The 23,478-nt window shown below is 44.3% G+C and overlaps 1 protein-coding gene across 4 annotated transcripts in view; it reads left to right on the plus strand.

Moving 5' to 3' along the window:
* FRMD4A (FERM domain containing 4A) overlaps positions 1-23,478 on the plus strand; it is a 356,654-nt gene that overhangs the window by 261,682 nt on the left and 71,494 nt on the right. For all 4 annotated transcript variants that reach the window (XM_088055158.1, XM_014255213.2, XM_014255212.2 and 1 more), the window contains exons 4-6: positions 5,048-5,140; positions 17,874-17,958; positions 22,275-22,331. In XM_088055158.1, coding sequence (XP_087911284.1) covers positions 5,048-5,140; positions 17,874-17,958; positions 22,275-22,331 — 235 coding nt within the window. The remainder of the gene's footprint in view (positions 1-5,047; positions 5,141-17,873; positions 17,959-22,274; positions 22,332-23,478) is intronic.

Genomic DNA, 23,478 nt, shown 5'->3' on the forward strand with positions numbered 1-23,478 from the left:
AACCAGCTAAAACAAAACAAGACTGGTTCATAAATGTAGTCTGAGGTTGGCTAAATTGCAAGTTTAGAAAGAAGAAAAGCCACTAAAGTATTAAATCAATTCTTCTGTTTAAGAGTAAAAGCACTATGAGAGTAATTTATTTAGAAATTATTTGGACTGGGGATTTCCATTCATTAGTTGTGCTCTATCATGACAACCTTAGAAGAAAATCAATAGGAACAGCCTTTGCGTTGGCAACTTAATAGTTTCTTGTGATAATATGGGGTCATTACTGCATTCAGCATGACTAAAATTAGATTGTCAGACTATTATGGAAGGGAGAATAACGCCTTCTGTTTTAATGATCATAGGAACATTTTATAGCGTGAACCATTAACTGCAGGAGAGCACAGGTCAAAAGGGTGTCCCTGTACAGCACGAGGGGCCAGGCTTCACAGGAAGTCAGAAGAGCAATATCCTGCTTGATTAAAAGTGAAAAGGGATGGGGAAAAAGCTTGTGTTTTAGTTCAACTGGTTATGAATCTCCACTAACCACCCTTTCCCGTTGTATCAGCTCTTCCAGCATTCACTGAGAGCAAGTGGCGTGGATTAACCTTCTGTTCACTGCAGACTCCCCATCTGGGCCATGGACAGGGTTTCCACATCCCTTATTTGTCCTTAGATCTGAGTCACCTGCTCCATTGAGAGCTACCAACATTTCCATCCCACAGCTCCCCACAGAGCAGGGTAGCACCCTTCTGTGGAATACCCTCTCATCCCTGGTGCTGCTGGGGAAGCCTGTTTCTACCCTCCAGCCATGTGGCAGGGCCAGAGTGAAGGAGCAGGTGTCCCACATCCTGGCTGAACAGCTGGTCCAACGGAGGGTGCAGCTCTCAGAAAAACATCCTGCTCTGGCACTAGACCAGTTCCTTTATCACCAAGTCCATTGTGTTGCAAAATTTGTGTAGTTAAACTCTTATGGCCCTGTGAGCTTCTCAGCCTCTTCAAAAGTAATAGAGAAAAATCTGTGAGCTTAAAGGGGTTTTTGTTTCTGTTGCAATTGATGGAAATATAAATAGTTTATATGGTTTCTGTTACATGAATTGGTCTTTCTCAATGTCCGTTAAATTCAGAATGAGTCTGACACTGAAAGGGTGTGAGTTGGCTTATTGGTCCAAATACCTTTATAACACAAATCAATGTGGATCCACTTTTCAGAAAACTGGACACTACGCAGTAAAACCATATAAACAGAACCACCTGGAGGCAAAGTACTCATTGATGTACCACTCTTTACTTATAAAAGAAGACGGAACTACTGCACACAATCAACAAAATGGGCTCTGGGCATCAAAATCCATACTCAGTCTGTATCTTAAAAGGACCCAGGTTTTTTTCCTAAACGTGATTATGTAGTTGTTATTGACACACCAGTTTAACTGCCAGCATGAGTACAACCAACAGAGGAAAATTATCTGGCTTCCAGTATTCAACCTCCCTACAGGTCCCCCAAAACTGTTTGCACCATTTTTTCTGAATACATTGATAAAAATATCAGAATGAACAAATCAGTGGTGATAATGAAACAAAAGCTACCTTGTGTCTCTAAATTGAACCGTGAAGGAAGTCCAGCTAGACATGGGCACGTATGAATGGGATCCCAGTGTAAGCCAACTAAATTGGTCCATGAAAACTGTCAGGATTACTACATGCCTAGGGTTATATGCCACCACTGGACATATATTTTCCCTGTCTTACATGGGACTGTGCTCCATGAATAGTTCTGCTGACAACAGGAAGACAGATTCCAGAGCAAAGTGTTTTGTGGTACAACGGCATCAGAGATTGGCTCCCTGATAGTCCACATTCACAGGCAGATACCAGTGACTGCTCACTGCTGCTGTTCTCTACATGCCACACATGCATGCTTGAAAACAAGGAGCTAGGTGACAATCTGCAGTGCAGAAGCCCTCAGCGATGAAAGACTGTAAGTAGTAATTGAGTACAGTGAGCAGTTAGCTCCTGGCAGGGATTTAAGTGACCTTCCTCCTCTGAAGGAGCTTTGGATTTTAGCTCCATGCAGATGAGACTAATGAAACTCTTCAACCTAAAAACTCAGTGGTAATTAAATGTGTTATTCAGTTTGCAGAAATGTGTACGTGTGCAACATAAATGTGGAACTGGTATGCATATATATATATATATATGATTATACCAACCAGTTTCTCCTGTTAAAATGCAACAAGAATGAAAAGAGCAAGTCTTTTCAAAATAAGAAATACCATGAAGTGACTTTTTGTGCTGTGTACCATGGCTTCTCAACCCTTCCCTGTATATGTTAGGCAAACCCAGACATTGCTGTTGGATAAACATAGAGGTAGACAGTAAGTCCATTGTCAACAGTTCACCCTCAGTGGGAACTGGTGTGTAACACCATCAGCTGCGGGTGGCTGCTGTGTTGGTGATACAAATGCAACTGGACAGGTTCAGCATAGGATGTCAGGTTTAGTGTGGCTTTTCCTTGCTCTGACAGCGTTTTCTACCATGGCCTACATGGTAAATGCTCAGGTTGTACTTAGGCTAGAAATGAGTGAGCATGGCTAGTTTCAATCCCATCTGTAACTGTGGCCTGCACAGCTAATTTCAGCCTTCCTGAGGCCTGTTAAAAGCAATATAACAGCACTTCATGACCAAAAAATAATAGGTAAAATTACAGATTTCAAGAAGGGGGATACAGAAGGAAAGCTAGATACCTCTAATTTTTTGGGTACCCAGGCTGAGAATCTTTCCATGGGGATTATTTTTTACAGCCTGGAGCATCTGCCTTCTAAAAGCCAAACCTTGTTAAAGTACACATCTGTACTAAACAACAGGAAATTATGCATGGACCCCACACTAGCATGCCAGCAGCAGAAATGATGGAAGGAAACCCCCTATATCTAGCTGCATGCCCAGCTATGCATTCTGCCCAGAGCTATTCCAGTTAGTTCCTACATCCAGATGAGTTAATATGGACATCCTCACCTTAATCCCAGGCTGGGCAGACTTGTTCTCAGCCCCTGTACTGCAATGGAGACATATGAGGTGGTCAGTTTGGATTGAAAATCTGCATTATATCACCCCTTTCCAGTAGCCACACTGCCAGCAAGTCTGTGCCCCTAATGCACAGTACAGGCTCCCCTTTACCTGAAGTGAAAAAATAGAGAAAAAATTTATTTTAAAACTTTATCTAGAGAAAAAACTGTCTGAAAGTTAAAATATCTTGGAAGGAAACACATGGGTGTCTAGAGCAGGGGATAAAATAAGCTTTGTTCCTTTTGTACACCAAAAGATCTCCAGAGGATGAGTCTGAAAAGTCCCCAACTCCACATGTATCACTTGTACCTAGTTGAGACTTGGTACTTTTGCAAAACAGATGCAAAAGCTGCTTAAGCTGAATGCCTGACTTCTATATGGCAAAATTTGAGGAGATCTTTTTTCTTGACATATTGATCCTGAACCCATGAGAGTGATGAGTGGAGCTCACTAGTAATTTAGAACCCCTTGGTTGGAAGCAGCATGCTGTGCTCAGGTGAGCACTCACGATGTCCCAGCAGGTTTCCAGAGTAGCCCAGAGCTGCCTGGGCAGGAAGGCTTCCTGAGCTAAGCCAGGGCAGCAGTACAGAAATTCCCATTGAACCCAGGTGATTCAATGCCACCTGAAAGTGCTACTTTCCCCTTTATTTCTTTTCCTGGGAAAGATGGGGGGGGGGGAGCTGTAAATTCAGTTAAATTGCTGCAGGGATGTCATTGCTTGCTTTCTAAAGGGGCTTCTCGATTGCCCAAAGCTCATGCACATGAAAACCCTTGAGAAAGCTGAGTGTGTTTGCTGTACGCATGGTACATTGCTAAGGCTTGTGGCAATTCTATAAGGTAATTTAATGTGGTTTTTTTTAAAGCAGGCTCTTTTTTTCCCTTTTTTTCATTTTCAGTGGAATGAAGAATTACTCTTGAGGATTATCATGAGCTGGTGAATAGGCACTGGAATAAAGCTCAGGACATATGAGTTCCATTTTCTCCTATATTTGCTGCAAGATTCTCCCCCAAATAATTTCAACTCTCTCTCCCCTTGCTTGTCTAGACAGTAGAGTACTGAAGGCAAGAGGGAGGCTGCTTCTCCCTCTGAGTGAAATCTGGTCTGACTGAAATCAACAGCCAAAAGCTTGCAGGATGCAACCCTAGCATCACTGAAGGCAGTGGCAAAATTCTGGCCAGCTTTAGTGGGGCCTGAATGTCACCCTAGGTATTTCCACAGTGCCTAATTTAGCAGAGCCTTTATCTCAGCTGGGGAGGGAGATGCCCCTGTAGTACAAATAATGGTATTTATAAAGTACCTCTCACACACACACAGCACTCTACTGTGTGGGGAACGTGACAAAGAACAGAGCTCCTGCCCAGCAAAGCTTCCAGCAGCAAGGCAGGAATGGATAAATTATAGGAGAAAATAACAGCGACAGGTACCATCTAGGCAAAAGAAAAGCAGCATGTGGTAATTGTAGCTGGAACGCTTCATGGAGCATCTGTTTTTCAAGAGCTCTCTGAAGAAGGAAAAATGAGGGCTGGGCAAACCTAGAGAGGCTATTGCAGGCATGTGGGTGGTAAATAAACTGTCTGAGGCTGTAGAGTCAGGTTTAGCCTTGTGTGAAATACTGCAGGCGTTGTGAAAAGTCTTAACCATAAGGATTTCTAATGAAAATCTTGACAGACTTTTAATGATACAACTGCTCCAGAGGCCTGTAATAAAAAGGTGAAGCTTCTAACATTTTGGGCTGCCCTGATTGCTCAGTGCTGCCAGCTTTCACCCTGACAGATTGAACTTTAGCAGTTCGATTTCCAGACTGAAACACTGCCAGGATGATACTGCCTCTGCTCCTCAAACATTTATTGTGTGTTTTTCAAATATCATGCCATAGTCCAGGGCAAATAGCACACATTTTGGTTCATACTTTGTAACACCTCAGACCTCATTGCTGTGAGGAGTGAGAAAGCTCTTTGGTACCAGGCTCAAAACTGTCTCTTCTTTTGACAGGGGACACTTGAACTGGCTTCAGCTGGACCGCCGGGTGCTGGAACATGACTTCCCCAAAAAGTCAGGACCAGTTGTTTTGTACTTTTGTGTCAGGTAAGTGCCTGATGGCAAGCCCTTCCAATGGGATACAGCTATAGACAGCCCATTTCCTGGAGGCCAGGAAGTGAGGCTGTCAGTTTCTCAGAAACACCTGTGGGCAAACAAACACTTCCACAGAGGTTTCTTTTGAGCTTTTGGCTTTGCAAACTCTTCTCACACAAGTGTAAACAAGTAGTAGCCACACCAACACCCATAGCTGTCCACAGGGAAATGTTGTATTAGGGCAAGATCAGATGTTATGTATTTACACTTCTACTTGTGGGCTTTGAGCTGTAAAGTCCAAGCTGAGTAGGATGGCAGAACAAAGCCCTCATTCTGTCAGGATAACCCACTTGAGCCAGCAACCTGCAGGGAAAACACTCACTTCCTCACTGGTGAGCCATCAGATTCCTCTGGATTGTGCCCACAGTGCATTCTGTCAGAGACCAAATTGATCCCTGTACAGCTCTGGCATATTCACCTTCTGAACTCAGTGCTGCACTGAATTACCCATAAATAGCAAATGAAGGCATTTTATGGCAGCCAGTTGGTTTCTACATGGCTGGACCAGACTATAAAAGTTTTAATGAAGATTATGGCAGTTTGGGAGCTTCAGACTTCATCTGGGATTTTTACAAGGAACTGTTAGTGTTTGGAAGCTTCTGGAGGCTGCCAATGCTCTTATGCACACGGTGCCTTTGCCTCCAAGGGAGATATTTTCTAAGAAGACAAATTTGCTCCTGCAGCTTTGAAACACCATGAGAGAGGCCAGGGCTGGGATGGCATATGTACAAAATTAAGTTGAGGGTTTTGACTTACTTTTAATGGATAGCTCATGTCTAGAACAAGCCAGTGCAGCGTAACTGTGTCTTTTAATGTTAGGCTTTCCAGTCCAGTGTTATATTACATCTGACATCACTCTGATTCATTCCATAGTACCCACAAAAAATGAAGACCTACTTTTGAGTTTCTTCCCCTTGAGTGAAGCTTTTATTTTTTTTCTCCGCATAGTGATTGTCATTCATTTAACTTCCATTACAAGTCAGGCTTTTTAGAAGAGATTCTGTTTTCTTCTGTCCCCACATTTAGTGGTGGATGTATCTTAGGACAAATCAAGACTACACAAAGCCCTGTGAGTCCAGATTTAGCCTGATATCTCCCAAGAGAAGAATGTAGTCAATACTTTCGGTGCTTCAAACCGTAAGGGTAGATCTAGAGCTGAGCATCTTCAGTGTGTGAGATCCAGATCCACCTGTGCTTAGAACTACACAAAACTATTGATGCTCATTAAGAATATGGCCAGTCAGTTACCAGACATCCAGGGGCCAAATTGGGCAGTCTATGCTAAAACAGGGATCCCATGGAAAGCAGGGAAAGCCCTGAGTGAGCAAGAGCTAAGTGCTGGGCTTAGGAGTGGAACTGTAAAATGTGTGAAAGCCAATGCTGTTGAGCCACTCTCATATTCATTTCAATGACCACTCAACAAGCATAAATATTGCCATCTGTATTGTTTTATGAAACTTGGCAGCACAGTGGAGACCAGTCATTCTAGAGGGATCCCAGCCAAAAGACATCTTAGGATAGGGATCCATATAACAGTGAATGAGTGACCCCTCCTGTTCTGGAATCTCAGTCCAAAGGGAAAAACTCACCATGCAGTGTATGCATGTGTAAAAACCAGACTGACTCTGGCTTATACTCTTATTGATGGCAGTAATGAGTGGATCGTCACACTGAGTTACAATTTGGATTGGACTGGGAGCCAGATGCCTCAAGAGTTAGGAATGGGCATTAACTTACAGTACCTTTTCTACTGCTTATTTCCCTTATTGATGTCAGATACTGGCAGAAGTTGAAAAAGTTTCCCAGCACATAAGGAGTTCCCATGTCCCTCCCTAAATAAGATCTGAGCAGAAGGCATTTGAAGACACCGACTCCAGCCAGATGGTTGAAGTTGGAAAGGCCCCCCATATCTGTTACCCATTGGTTTCAGTTTGGGCTTGAGAAATAAAGCAAGGGCTGAAGGAAAGGTTCTAAAGAGACCCACCCATAGAGAGAGGTTTATTTTAACAATCTGGGGGTGTGCAGCAGCTTGCAGAGCCATTCCTAAACATACCATAAACAGAATGCTCCCTCTCCCCTGCTGCCATCAGGCAGAAAGCAGAGAGAATTAGTGCCGTACTACCTAATCACAAACGTGTTAATTTTTAAGGAACTGCATGCCCATGACACTTACTATGACACAGGTAAAGTGGTTACTGTGGTTGCAGATACCTTTTTGCATTACCTCTCCCAGTCATTGAAGCTGACAAAGCTTAGGTTGATGCTGGGAATCCTAAATGGGGAGATACAAGTAATACAAGTAACTGGATGTGCCAAATGCTCATGATGCAGAATTCTGTTTACTGCATCATACTACTGGATTTAGTAATTGTGTGCGTTTTTTCCTCTAGTCGAAGTAAATGTACAGTTCAATCACACTGCATAACTACTGAAGAGATGAAGCCTCAGGCAAGAAAACTAAAGGGTAGTTTGTGAAGAGGAGAAGCTACAGTGAAAACATTTTCACCTTTAATGTGACCATCATATGGTTTTTACCCTCAATATTCCTGCAGCAATGTTGAAGGGCAGCATGCCCACCAAAGATTCCACAGATTTTAGCCTGCTCTAAATGTACATTTAAAGGGAAGTCTGCCTTCTTAAGAAAAGTCTTCTTGAAACAACTGTGCCGAAAATAGGAAGTTTCACAAGCTTTGCAGTGTGAAATTCTCCTCCCTTTTTTAAAATCTCTGCAGCACTGTTGAAGCTTTGTCTTTTGACACACATTTCCTTGGGGTTTGACATCATCAAACACTGATCTCCAGTGTCTTTCCTCTCTTCCCTTATCAAAGACCAAAAATTTCACAGCACTGTGTCAAAGGAAGGGGATTTTAGAAGAATGTTTTTAGCATAGGTTTGTAAGAAATTGCCTCTTCCATTGTACATTTACACAGCTACTGAAACTTCGCTGTGTTCAGGTTGTCATCTAGTGCTTCAGTGAAAGCTTACCACTGAGAACAACATAGGAATCTAGGAAGTAATCAGAAATCTTGGGCAGCTGTGAACTGCCCCGTGGCTATTGTGCAATATTATTTTATAAGACTCTGCTAGTATCTGTTTACATAGCTCTAAAGACTCACATGAAAGCAAGAGGGAGTGCCATGTGTCTTGTAGGGGAGGAGGGATGTTGGGTAACAGAATAGGAGTGATATTAGTTCTCACCTTAGAATTAGCTTCCCTGGATGGCTTTCTATAGCCCTGGTTGCTTGGTTGTTGGTGACACTAATTCTCCCTGCCTTAGAGGGTTTACAAGTCAGATGAGAGTCATCACTGATGTCCCGAAGAAGCAAAGGATGGGGGTGAAGAAAGGAGGGGTTGCCTGATTAGTTGATTTTACAGAGGTGTTTTGAGGCCAGAACAGAACACAGAAAATGTACCTGAGCTTTGGGGTAAAGTGCAGGAACCTAAGTACAGTGTGGAGATGTGGGCAAGCAAAGGAGGTAAATAGAGATTGCAGGGGTTCAGATGCAGGTACATGCTTTTGGCTGGGAAGGAAGAATTTTGCTTGGACTCATACAGACAGAAAGAAGGCAAGGTTACTCCTTTTTGTCTAAAGCTTTGATGTAAGAGAGAACCAGAGCACAGACACGCTGTTTGCTCATGGAAAGCAAAGTTGGCCAAGCTCTGCAGTGAGTTCTCATCCACAAACAATGGCCATATGAGATTAGCAATCCTTAGCAAAGGAACCACCAGCATGGGTCTGATCTCTTTATCTTCTGTATGTTTGTCATGCTGTTAATTTATATGAACAAGCTTAGCAAATAAAATTCACTCCACTGGTGGATCTTTTCCCAGGAATTAATATATTTGTTCTCAGGGCAACTCCACCAGCTAAACAGTGAAACAACTCACTGTAGAAGTCGTCACACTAAATCAGAATATGTCTCACATGGAAAGGCTTTTCTTTCAGAAAGGCATGGAACAAAATGTGAAATAAATCCTCAATTCTCAAATACACTGTGGGGTAAAGTTTGTATCTATGGGCTGGCAGTATTCTCACAAAGGAATGCCTGTGTTCAGCAACATCTGGCATGTGTTCATATGTACTGGCTAGGCTGAAGTCAGCATGGGAGCTTTGGGGACTCAGGATTCTCAATACTGAGGCCAGACATTTTGCCAGGTTACCACAGTTACTACAGAACAAAGTGTCCCTAAATAAGAGACCGGCACTGAAGTACAGAGTTCAAAGCTCATGGATGTCTGTGCTCCCCTTAACTCAAAGGAACATAACTGTCTGCACTTGTGGTGGTCCAGGTCTGAGGCAGGTGGGGCAGGTGGGCAGTCTGAGATGAGATCCATCACACCAGAGCTGAGATCTTTACCTGGCAGACAGCTCTATGTCATGGCTAATTAGTGCAGCCTCCCTGTATAACCACTGGGAAGAAATAGGCACCTTTCAGGAACAATTCATCTGACTTATTTTACCTGACTCATCCGAAGATGACTGCTTTGGAATTTACCAAGTTTCAGGCTTAAAAACCTGTATGTCTTCTCTGACCTCAGACCCCTGCTCAGATGTAGGCATATTCACCTGATTCATCCCTCTGTCCTATCAAGTCTATAAATTTAAAATTCTTATTTCAAGCAGGTTGGCACAGCCAGGGTTGAGGAAGCGTTTCCTATCTACACAGTTTCACCTGGCTATCTAAATTGAATTGGACCAGATTTCAGCTGTTAATGAGGCCTTATGCTATTTTAGTCTTTCAGCCCTTCATTATAGGCATCTTTAAACCCGTATTCCATTAGAAAAAGACTAACACTAAGGCCATTTGGAAACAGCTGACCTGGGAAGGAAGAGATATAGTTGTTCTTCACAGGGCTAGCTAGACCTTAGAACTTGTCTCTGAAATGCATTTCTGCCTCACTTACAGGCCAGAGCACTTACAGGGTGCAGATTCAGAGCATCCTGCTCCCAACTTCCCCAACACGTGGGATCCCAGCACACCATGGCTGTGTATGTCACTCACATCCACTCAGCTTTGTTTCTCTCCAAGAAATCAGATTAGGGGTTGTGATGACAACAGCCTGCCTTGTCAGGAAAAGCTGAATAGAACCACACAAAATTAACCTCAGCAATTTATTTTGCTCACACATAATGGGCTGTGTTTCTCTATCCACAGTTTTCTGCACCAGAGAAGGGTATGTGGTGCTCCAACACTTTGCTCCAGGCAGGGAATGAGGGAATCAACAGCTCTTGTCTCTCCCCTCTGAGGAGGGAGGAGGAGCAGACAGCCCTTTTTCTGTCCCATAGTGTGAAACTGGGTTTACAGGGACTAGAGGAAATGTACAAACAAATTATCAAACACATTAAATTTGCAGCCAGGGGAGAGGAAGAGAAGTGGCAAAATTTGCTCTCACCGAAGTTTCATTATGCCTGTTACCACGCCGGAGAAGTTGCTGGGGCAGAATTATATATACACAAATCACTGTACTCTTCTGCTCTTCCTTCATCCTGTGCAGACCTCTGCACTGTAAGGAGGGCAGTGCCAGATCCCAGTTTGCCATGGAGCTTGATCATCCCAGGAGAGCTCAGGGAACTGTCCTGAGATGTTTAAGCACCTTGGGGCGCTCCATCCACATTCTCACGGCTAGCTGTCTCTTCCCAGAGCTCCTTGCAGCTGTGCTGTCTTCCCTCACCCAATGCCAGTACCAGTACTGAGTCAGAAACTCCCTGAATTTGTGCTACATATAAGGGGAAACAAAGAGCCGTCTCCTGCTCACATTATAGCTCTACATCTCCATGCACTGCTGTGAGATGCTGTAGAAATAGTAGCAAGAAAAACAGAATATTGAACCCACATAATCAAGCCAGTTCCACCAAGCTGTTTTCAGGGGCTCCTGTGAGCTGCACTGTCTATAAAGTCCATGCCATAGCCCAGATCTCCTTGCACAGCATGTGTTTTGCTGGTTGGTGTGCACCAGCTGTGTGTATATTAAGCAGGAAGATCCCAAAAGCCAGCAGCCCTGCAAACCCCCTCCTCACAGCTAGTCACGCTGTATAAATACAGCCACTCAGACCTTGTTTGTGCTGGAAGACAAAGCTCCCTGCAGACAATTTATTGCAGCCTTCCCAGGGTGGCCCCCTGCTCTGTTCACCCGGGGGAAGGTGTAATAAATTGCCTGCGGGGAGGCTGTGCTCCTCAGAGTCTCTTTAGATATGAGGTACTTCTGTCCAGCCAGAAGATTTACTTGTGTGAAAACCGACCTTTGCTTGAGGAAGGGAACTAAAGGGGCTCTGCTACTTAGCACACAACTCTGAGCTAAGCCATCCATTACACACACATCTTAATAGCAGTCTGGCTCTTGAGTCCCATAACATCATTTCTGTTTTCTGCTTAACTAGGAATATATTTGTATAAGTGAGCTGTGTTGAGAGAAGGGGATAAGTTGTTTTTCCTTTCCATTCAGCCACCCGAGGTGGCAGAAAAAAATGACATTCTGAAAATTTGTTGGTTTGAGTGTGTTGATGCTGGCAGCATTGTCTTGTCTAATTTTGGGAAGCATTTAGACTGCATAAATGCTGATAGGTACCATGCAGAAATGATGGATTCTGTCAGTGTAGGATTTGTAGCTAATTTGGATCAAGCTGCAATAGCTGTGTCAGTGCCTACGCCCGGATTCTCTGACTGGGTCAAAATCACGCAGAATTGTTTCTGTTTTCACTGCAATTTGTGTGTTCATAACTTACATCAGTGGTTGTGGTGGGCTGTCATCAGTGCAGCAACAGGAAGGTCTGCTATGAGGGGTCCTGTCACTGTGGCATTGACCAAGGGCTGAGTCAGTAAATAAGTGACCCTCATGCCAGTTTTGACAGACAAATCATACCTTCATGTGCTGCTGACAACACATGGGGCAGCTAGAGGAATTTCTATTCCTAAAATGGTCCAAAATCCTCAGATAAAAGATACTCTCTAGATGCTGAGGGGTTGTGTTACGCAAGACAGTGCACCCAGCAAGTTACCTCTAATAGCCAAAATGTGACTCTTGGCAATTACCAAAGATCAGGAAAGGGCTGTGCCGATGCTCAGGAGATTGAGAGGCAATTCCCCTGGTGACTGAGGAAAAAGAGGAGGAAGGCAGTGTGCTGCTGTGATCCAGTCACTGCCCTCACCTCACATTTGGGACAAATAAGCACATGACTCTAAGCCAAGAGGAGCTGCAACAACTTTTGTACAAAGCCACATATTTTTGTACAAAGATGCATTTCTCTTGCAAGCCAAGCTAAGTTCCAGGGGGCATTGCAGTGGTGGAACAGTTAACAGACTATGTTGAGCTGGGTTGCTGCTCTCATAGCTTGGGCAGGCCAGGTTCCCCATGGAAGCAGAGGACTTACCATACTCAGGTCGGTGCCTTTGCTTGATGCTGTAACCAAATTTGAGGGAGGAATGCACCTGCACTACCACCTTGATTCCTTTCCTTCTCTATGTTGATACTGGAGCACTTGGTAGTTTGCAGACTGCCAGGATATACAGCCTGAAAGAGATGAAGAGAGTTGGTCTCTATATATATTCCAAAGCAGATCCCTAAGTATTTTGTACATGGAGAATGAGGCATAGGAATGAGCAAATATCCCCAAAGCACATGGTTTTCCAGGGATTCAATGCACCAATATTTTAGAAACACCAAGAAAAATTGCCTGACAGTAGGTAAAGATGAAGTCAGCTTCATAATATAGTGCAGCTAGTGAGAGAGAGGAGATAGGCTCAGGTTAAACAATATCCACACCTTTTTATTTTGTTAGCTGCTGTTCCCTGTATTTCTGGAATCAAATTTGCCTCCAGTTTTATGACTTTCCCTGCAATGAGGTAAAAGTTGACACAGGTCTCTCTTACTGCCTCCTGTTCCCTGGTGCTGGACTAGGTGGGCCTGGGCACAGCACAGGCACAAGGGGCAGGACATGGGTTCCAAAGCAAAATGAATGCAGAAGGGGAGGTGGAGCTTTTTAGCTGATTTTAATTCCTGATTTTAGCTGATTTTAATTCCTGACTGATTACTTAACAGGCTAACTATTTAGCATCAGCATTGGCTGCTTTTAAGTGTCAGCACATAAAAATGTGCACCCATGACTATTAGCAAACAGGGCTGGAACATAAAAGGAGCTGTGCAGCCTGTGCTGCTCAGAACACTCATTTAGCATGAAAAACTGGACATAATGGCATCTGCATTTAAGTCCATTATACCAATGAATACAATTTTTCTTTTCCTGTTAGTAAATGGCCTCATATTTTTCAAATTATCCTCTGAGGTTCTGAATGGCATGGTGAGGGATAATGAGCCAGACCCAGGATGGATGAGGCAGAAAAGGGGTGTTCTCCTTTACCCATTGCTTTGTAATAGTGAAATAAGAGGTAATCCATTGACAGGGTCACTGAGATCTGCTGACAGCTCTGTCCAGCATCCCAACCAGATCAAAGTCAGCCAGCTGAGAAAGACGTGGATAGAAGTCTTTTACTAGCTAGCTTCCACCAGACTCAAACTTCACAAGAATGAGGATGGTATCAATGCCCCAGGAAAGAGAAACACCTGAAATAGACAAGACATCCATTTGCTGTGGTCATGTTTTGAAATATCATTGTGTTGAAGATCACAGTGAAGTATTTTTACCATTTGGCAGGTTCTGCTTGGAAGTAAACATGGGCTTGTGCTCTCAAATGCTATGACAGTCTATCTGCCCAGTCAGCAACTCGACCGCTGAGAGCCTGGTTCCTGCTAGGTGATAGATGGCCAAGTTCAGGCTGACAGGATATGTCTAGGGCTGAGTGTTAGAGGCAATGCTAAATATTTTGTGTTCGACAGTTTATTTTGGTGTATGGAGATCAAGAGTGCTGCTTATTTTTTCTCTCACTGTGCACACAAGCACCCCACCAGCTCAGGTGCTTGGCAGTCCTGATTTCTTCTATTCCCACTGCAAGGACAGAACAGTAGTGTTCAAACACTTTCCCAACACTGCTGAATTTGCCCATCTGCACACACACACACACACACACCTGGGTTCACAGATGAGACTGGCAGCAGCAGTGAGGATTCTCCATCTCCTGACAAGCCACTAATTAAACTGGTGAGTCCAGGACCCAGTCAGGCATTTCTCTGACCCATGAGTCAGAAATGGGTGGGCCTGTGTGTTATGCAAGGGAGAAATTGTGGTAGTACCGGTTTCCCCACAGCAATGATCAGGAGCTTCCACAAGCACCACTGTGAGTCTGTGCTTGGCTGGTTACGATGGGAATTGCCATTCATCACAGCGTGAGGGGGCTTAAGCTGTCTCAGAGAAAGTTGTCAGTTAACCAACGCTTAATAGAGAACAATCTGATCAGTACGAGACACGTCCTCTCAGCTAAAAAGACTTAAATGTTTCAGATGCAGCAGCTTCTGAAGTCTTCCAAGACACCTTCTGCAGTACTCATTATTATTTCCCTGCTGCTGAGAGGGAGCAGCCAAGATAGGCACTTTGTGTTCATTATCTAGCATAATATTCACTGGTCTATTTAATTAATGCTTAGAAAATGTACTTGATGAATTACAAGTTACTGGGGGTGGGGAGGGAAGAGGAATGCAGAAATAGATTAGCATTGGCTGATCTTTTAAATTTTCTCAAAAATTATTCCCTTGGTTTTTACACTCACCAAGTCTCATGGAGTGTTCCCCCTTTCCTGTAGAGACAGCTAATTTCTCACAGGCACAGTTACTGGCTATCAAGGAACCTCTTGTCAGAGCTGCTGGAGGCAAAACTATTTGCTGAGTGTATTGCAAGAGATGCAGGTAGTAGAGGTCTTGGACACATGGTACTGCCTGTTTCCCTGTCCAGCCTATCCATTATATCCCAGATACATCAGCTTCACCTCACATGAAGGAATGCTGCTCTCTGGGGAGTCCTCAACAGAAATCTGAGAGCTGCCTCTCAAAACTGACGATCTTGAAACATGCCTTGAAAGGCTCCTAAACTTAACAGGCAAAACAGATAGAGGGGGGGCAGAAAAGGGAGGGATGTTTTCTAAGCCCAGCTCAACAGCCCAAGCAGCTAAATGATTTTCTGAAGGTCACAAAGAAATATGTGTCTGAGTTGGGAATTCAGTCCGGATTTTTGTTTGGTTGGTTCATTGCCCTAGCAGCTGGATGCTCCTGCCTGCCTCCTTAGTCATTGACATTGGTCATTGTAAAATGTGGGCTCCTTCACTGTTTGTAAAAGATGGAAACAAGAGATGTGACAGAAATTAGTCATAAGTGAAAAAAAAAAGTGTCTTTCCCCGCCCAAGTCCTTTTTGTCATTACTACACCAACTGTGAATTCAGGGTAATCTGCTCCAGCTCAGGTTTTCTAAGCTTGCCACACAGAAAATTCCGTAAGAGCTCCCTTTACAAATCTGTTTTCTTTTAAGTAGCACCAATCTCCTGGTGCACATGTTCTGCATTGGTTTGGGTGCACGTGTGAGAGCCAGTAGCTCCCCAGCTCACTCTCCACTCTGGAAATCACTTGAGAATTGGGCTTTCTTTGTGAGATGAAGTATCGTGTGCAGGCTCTGTGCTCCCAGAGACTTAATTTTGTACAGAAAACGATCTATGTCCATGTGGAAAGCCTTGGGAAAGTTCCCTGCAGCCGTAAGAAATGCAATATTGCCCTCTAGTGATGACGAGAACGATCGCATTTGAGCTGGTGAAACAGCTTTTGGCTAACCTTCACTGGGATTCAAAATGGAAAAAAAGTTCTTGTTCTCTTCTGACCTTGGAATAAGAAAACCTACCATCATAACTCGGAGAGCACTTGTAGCAGTGATAAGAAGAGAAGGTTGTTCAAGAGCCACAGAATGTGTAAAATGACCATTATTCTCCATTAATTCAGCAGATGAAAAACCAGTTGCACTCAGAGAGCAGATCTAGTAAGAAGGTTCCTTTTTTAATGAATCAGTTTTTTAATTTCTAAAGCCAAGTATATTTTTTATTAAAAAGAAAAAAAAAAAAAAGAGAGGGGAAAAAAAAAGTGTTTTAAGGACAGGAGGTGAAACAATGAAAACCAGAAAAAAAATAAGAAAAAGTTTAATCTTTGTGCTTCATCATCACTACATTCAAATATTTTTGGTGTTTTGTGGGTTTGATTGGTTCTTGGTGTTTTCTTAGGGTTTATTTTATTTTATTCAGGTTTTATTTTTATTTCTCTTCTGAAGGGGAAGAAGGAAGGGCAAAACAGACAGGAGCCTTTCAGCAGATGAATAAAATGTTTCTCTCACTCTAATAAGCAAGGAGTTGATTCTGCCTGTCAGGAAATAAAGTGTTTTGAAGAGCCTTCAGAGGACACTTAGGAGCACTACAAAGCTTTGACCTTTGCCCCTAAGAAGGTTACACTTAAGGCCCTGGACTCTGCAAATAGCTGGATGTGGACAAGCCCTTCAGCGTTTGTGTGAAGCCTCAGGAGTGTCCGCAGGTCTGTCTGCTCCCAGACAGCGGGGTCAGGGAGTGCAGTTTCTCTGTAACTGGACCCTGCATGTCAACCCAGATTTCTAAGGAATTTGGGTTTTTTTAAGTCCCTGGTGCAGACACCATTTCCCTGGCACCTTACCCATTCTAATTGCTTCTGACAAGGCACGATAGTACTGGAATTTATGTAAGGAACATTGCTATCACTGCACTGCAACTTGAAGATCACTGCCAAACAGCATCAGCAGACAGATCTATTTATTTTTCCTTACCTAAAACACTAAGTAAATGAAAAATTCACCTTAACATTCACTGAACATATCCAGTAACATTTCTCTGTTACTAAGGAACACACAACATACCTCTGTGGAATGATCAGTTATTAACATGAACAATATCCAGAGCATTTTTTTCACAAAAAAAAACAGATCTCAAGGCAGAATTAAGGGCAGGAGTCAATTCTCACGAAGCTCTTGCAAAGTTCATTGCCAAAACATCAGACCTTCAGAGCAGGCAGGACATGTAGTACTGAATAAATTCATACGTATCATGGCCTTTCAACATAATTGCAAATATTTGGGGCAATCAACCAATGCAAATGAGTGGGTTTTTCTGACCCTGAGGATTTGAGCTTTCTCCTGCATTCTGAGAAGTCACTTCAGTTCAAAAAAATTAGATTATGATCCTTCCCTGTCATCCCTAACATTGTTATTCATGGTACTGGTGAACTGTATAAGGTTAGTAACTACTGCCTTACTGTGAGACCATAGATATAATATGTAAAGAACCCTTTATAAAATTTGCTTTATGCAGAGCTGAAGGAGACAGGGAAGGAATTCAGAAGAGCATTTCTGAAGATGAATATTTTACAAGATGCAAGTTAACAGCACAGAACTGTTGTGATGGGTAAAAGAGTGATGGAGAAATGCTGATAGTGAAAATGTGATGGCAAAGAATTTTCAAGAAATCAGAATAAAGCTTTATTATAAGTCTAAAAACAAAACAATTACTTAGAACCTAAATAATTCACCTGATGATTCAGTTCCTTTGCTATGGCTGGGGTGGTGGTGACTGATCACATCCTGGAGCATGCACGAGCCTCCTTCACCACCTCAGTCTGCTATAATGGAACAAAGTTCATTTGTTCATGACTCCATTGACTACGTTCTTCATTTAATAAGTGCATTTCCTTGTTTTGCACTAGTTCCTTTGTGTCTCACCCTTCTTGCTTTCCCTTTCAGGTTCTACATTGAAAGCATCTCCTATCTGAAGGACAATGCCACCATAGAGCTGTTTTTCTTGAATGCCAAGTCCTGCATCTACAAGGTGAGGGTTTGGGGAGCTCTGGGTGGCACTGAGACACCTGGATCTGCATTCTCTGCCCCAAAATTTACACTGCTCACACCTGGACTTCCAGATACAACCTCCTCCTCCTCCTCCTCCTCCTCCTCCTCCCTCCTCCCTCCTCTCTCCTCCCCCAGTTCCCTCTGGCTCCAGCTGCCGCCTCACTTGGCAGCAGCTTTCCTGTCAGAGAGTTCTGGGGTCAGACAGCTCTGGAAGTAACTCTTGTGGCTGGCAAGAGGGAATCTGCGCTGCTAAAATTATAAACTGGCTCGTATTTAGAAGGAAATGCCTGGTTTTGTGTAAAAAGCGCTCTCTGGACCGAGCGGCTGTCGTGAGGGTCTCCGGCCCGCAGAGGGCGGCAGTGCGGCGCGGGCGCCATCTTCGGGGCCTGGGCAGTGGTGTGAGTGAGGGGGAGCATGGAGAGGGAAAGAGGGGATGGCCTCCGTTGGAGGGGAACCGCAGGGATCGTCGAGTCCAGCTCTTGGCTCTGCACACATAAACCCCCCCCCCCAAGAATCCCACCATCTTCCTGAGAGTGTTGTCCAAACGCATCTTGAACGCTGTCAGGTTCAGTGCTGTGACCACTTCCTGGGGAGCCTGCTCCAGTGCCCAGCCACCCTCTGGGTGAAGAAGCTTTCCCTGACATCCAACCACTTTTCAGTTTTATGTCATTCATGTCACTGCTCACCAGATAAGAGTTCAGTGCCTGACCCTCCACTTCTCTTTGTGAGGATGTTGCAGATCACCATGAGGTCTCCCCTCAGGCTCTTCTCCAGGCTGAACAAGCCAAGTGACCTCAGATTTGTGGGACAGGAGTAGTTTATGGATTTATATGTTAGTGGGGTAAAGGCGTCTGCGGATATGCACCAAAGATTGCCTTATAGTGGGACAAGCCATGCACTCAGAAATGGTTTTGTGTGAGTAATTGCTCTCCCTGGTACAACCCTGAGAGACCAGGCCGCTGTCCCTGGCACTGCAGCTCAGAGCAGCCCCTTGCAAGGTACTGTCTGTGCCAGAGGTAACGGCGTCCTGGCACATCCTCAGCTTGGAGGGGTGCCCACAGCAGAGCCATGAAGCTGATCCCTCTCATGCCACAAGCCAGCTGTACATGGCAAGGTCCAGAAAATCAACCAGCCCCAGACCATGCTGAGGAGGAGATTGGCAGTGTGCAGACTCAGACAGGTGGGCTAGATGTGTGGGACTGGGAGAGGTTTGTCAGCAGCTGGGATTCCCTGGGAGGAACCCTCCTACCTCCCTCTGTGCTGGCAGAGGCCATTCCTGTGACTCACCTCCATCTGCCAGAGAGGAAGTGGTAGAAAAGGACAGATGCAGTCAGGGAGAGATTGTTCTGCCAATCCCACAACCCTCAGTACATTTGTGACCTCTTAAGCCAAGTAGATTACACCAAATCTGCAGCCACATTTGACATTTATATGTCCTAAAATGTAGGGACTAACTTTGTATTTTCTAAAATGCAGGGCAGAAGCCAGAAAATTCCCTTTTTTCACTGCCCAGGAATTAGGCAGGGCTACTGAGCTGAGCTGAGCTGTGCAGTGCTTTGCTCTCCGGCAAGGCTGCAATTAGATGTGCTTAGTCAGCCCTCTCCAGCAACAAGCTCAGTGAGCATCACGTTTTGGTTCCTGGGGAAAGTTCCTTTTTGAAGTACTGCCAGGGAAAGCTTACACTGTTGTTCTTTTTTTGGAGAAAGCTTAATAAGAAGAAGAAGAGAAAAAAAATAAAGAAAACAAAGTGCCTACAGATCTAGGTTGGTCTATTTTAGTCTGACCTCTCCTGAAACCATTACTTTGCACATTCAAGCTGAGTGTCTCTATCCAAAAATAGCCCTGCTGAAGTCCCAATCTCCCATGAAGATCCTTCCCCATTTGACTTCCAGGCATGGTGTTGTTAAAAAAGACTCTGAATTTGAAAGTTGGGTGCATAGTGTCTGCTAAGACTCAGGGCAAGCACCCAGCCTGGTAGATTCCTCCTGATGTATTGTTGTGGGGAACTCGGTGCCTAAGCACAGACAGTGCTTATCAATCCTGCAGCTAGCATGTGATGTTGCATGCTGCCAAACCATGAGAGCTTCCTTGTTGCACCAAAAGTTTCCTTATTGGACTTCCCATGGATACCTCCACCCCTGGCTCTCCTGCAGCCCAGGAAGACCAATGTGTATGAAATAAGCATACTTCCTAACACTGTGCTAGCACCTCAGACCTTCCCCTGTTGATTCTCCAGACACACATCCTCAAATATCCCCTTGCTCAGGTTGGGAAAGAATAAAACTGAGGCCCAGTTTGGGACTGCTGGTCACTGGGTTGCCACCTGGCCCTGTGTTGGGTGCTGTGCTCCTCCAGCTCTGCCCACTGCCCCCACTCACCAACCCTGTTGAGTAGTGAGATATCCATGAACCCACACACACAAACCCTTGCACAGGACCAGCAAGCCACTTTTTTCCAGTGGCCAAGCCACATTTGTACTACCAAAGCAGACAGGGCTTGGCATAAGGCTCTGTCCCTTGATCAGACAGGCTGTTTAATTACTCGCACGTTCTGCATGGGCTTTGGCCTGTGCCAACTAGCTCCGCCCCAGGCGTTGCTTCAGCACTGATCAAAGATGTGCGCCTGTTCCAAACAGGTAACCCAGTGGTGAAAACCCCATCTGGGACTGGGTGGGAGAGGGTGAGTGTTTAATCATGAGCTGTACTGCACCCCGTGTACCCTTGGGGCCAGAAAATGGGCTCTGGCCCACTTCACCTGCCAGTATAGACTTGCCATAGCATCAACACTTGGTTGCATGGGCTGGTTTGTCTGTGCCATGCTTGATGCTTCCAGACAGGAGGAAGACCAGGTGGTCTGGTTCTAGTCTGCATTGCCTCTTGCTATGGGATGTGCCTGATAACCTCAGCCCGGCCCTGCCTGCGGCTGAATCAACATCTTGCACCAGCCACTTCCCTTGGCACAGGCTCATCATTGGTGCAGGTGCCTGGGTGACTCAGGCAGTTCAGCTGAGAGGAGAAAGGTGTGTTTATTGCCCATAGCAGAGCTGCTCTTCACTCCCCAAGGAGTTGTTATGAAAGAGGCGAACTTACTTTAAAAAGCTGGCACTGGTGAAAGCCAAGGACACCTGGATCTTATCCTGTATTTTTTTCCCTTTGTTTTTGATTTTGCCAGAGACAAGCCAATGCAGCAATTGTGGCTTGTAAATGAGGTGTGGCCATGACTTGGCTGGAGCATGGATCATAGCAGTGATCTATATTTAGATCACTCATTTCTTGCCAGATCAAGTAAAATATTAAAAACAGTAACTTAAATAAATACAACAGAAGAACCACTACAGGAATGAGCTGAACAGTGCTGCAGTTTATTGAGCCATGTCCATAGGAGACAATGTAGGAGTTCTATTTGCAGAAGAGAGACCTAAACATCTCAGTAAAAGCCCACTAGCTTCCCAAAGACAGGGACCAGGGAGCTAGGAATAACATGCTTGGCCTCCAGAGTAATGCTTGTGCCTCCCATCTCAAGCATCTTTGATACTTGGACTGCATTCTGCACATTCAGCCAGAGCAGTGCCTGGACCCCTTGGTGTTCTTCATGTGACCATGGTGTCCAAGTAAAACCCTCCAAGATTGTTTTCGTCAGTGGCAGGATCCTATAAGATGGAGCAAGGAAGATCTACAAAAAGACTTACTGTCACAGTTCATTCTCAAACCACCCCCAGCCTCAGTGCTCTTGGGGATGAAAAGGCCAAAACCAGGGCTCAAATCCTGCAAGAGTAAATATGGTTAATTTTACTGTGAGTTTATCTTTTGCTAGGGGCAGAGAAGTGCGTTGGGGAATTTGATACCACCTCAGTGTGTCAAAGACAAATTTTCATTCCTTGCTTCTGTGAGCCAAGGACAAAGTTGTGTTCTCTTGAAGCATGGTTAAATCTGGGGGCAAAAAAGAAATCTATATCCTAGACTGCTTTTCACTGAATTTCACAAGAAAATAAAATGTATCCTGATCCTACCCCTTCCACCTGCCTTCTCCTCATTTCTCCCTCAGGAATCCCTTCATGCCACATCCAGTTATGCTTCATTAACCAATGCATTACACTGAATATTTGGCTTTTTCCATATCTTAGTGGGCAGGTTCTCCTTCCCTTTTCTCTCCAGGAGCACAGGGAATACTCTGAAGCCTAGCTAAGGGAGAAAACTGGCACTGCATGCTTCACCATGCAGTAATCAGGAGGAGATGTATGTCCTTCTTACAGCAGCTCAACTCTTTTTTTCTTTCTTGTTTTCTTCACCTTTCAAGGAACTCATTGAGGTTGACAGTGAAGTGGTGTTTGAACTGGCTGCGTACATCTTGCAGGTAAGCACCCGCCTTCTCTCACTTGGTGCTTCCTCATGCTGCATTAAATCTTTTGATTTACCAAATCCACAATGGCTGTGTGGAACTGTCGGGGTTCCCCCCAGTTGCAGGAAAAGATGTCTTTCCACAGTTTTCATTGTTTCTGCCAAAATGGCTATGGAAGGCTCTCAAATTAGACCTCCACACCCAGGCAGCAGGTACTACCAACATTTTGTATACAGAAATGTGTTATGTTTGCACCAGCACAGATATCCAAGACTCTGGGGTATGATGTACAGCCAGAGAAAATCTAAGTGATGAATGCAAATTCCGAGGTGAAATCCATATGCAATGGGTTTTTCCTCCAGCAATTTTACTTGCATTTGTTTTCCCAATGGGGCTTGGTCCTCTGATGAGCTACATAAGCTTCTACATATGCAACTGTCAGTATTCTCCAAGTGGGCAGAATGGTTTAAAGACTTTCCTAATTACTGCTTTTCAAAGTTCCTCTCGGCAAGAAGAGAGAAGAGGGTCAGAGAGGAAATGACCAAGTGTTTGGTAAATGTCTGGTTACCAGAAGAGAACCTTTTCAGGGTAGCAGAGGTGGGTTTTGTGAAAGTTCTCTTTTTAGAAGCATGGCTGTGGGAGCAGATCAGACATAATTGTCAGATGATCCTTGTTTCCCCTCTCTTACAGTCTGTAGTTTTAATTTTTTCCCGTCAGCCATGAAGCTATATGAGGAGCCATGAGAGCAAACAAACCAGCTCATTAGACTGCACTAATAAATAACAATGCATGGCACTTCTAGAGCACTCTTAAAGCCATGTTAAAGAAGCAATTAATGTGTAGGGATTTGAACCTTCATTAAAATAATTTTATGTAACAAGAATGGAGCGAGAGAGGATGGAGGACTCAATTAGCAGCACATTATAGAAATCACATATTGGCTGTTGGAGGAATACACATCAAACAACGGGCTCATTGTGAGAAGCAGCAGTGGGGTTATGAATCTATTGTCTGCTCATCCTAGTAAATAACTTAGTGTTTAGTAATTGTACAGCCAGACCCAGAGCTGCCACTGTAACTAACCTTTGTTGCTGGGATTGTTTCTTGCCACAAACACAGGATGTTACGCTTATTCCTGTAGTAGTCTGATGTGCAACTTAAT

Source organism: Pseudopodoces humilis, chromosome 5, assembly GCF_049639895.1.
Source record: "Pseudopodoces humilis isolate 2021_Gansu_Grassland_sample_001 chromosome 5, ASM4963989v1, whole genome shotgun sequence".
NCBI lineage: Eukaryota > Metazoa > Chordata > Aves > Passeriformes > Paridae > Pseudopodoces > Pseudopodoces humilis.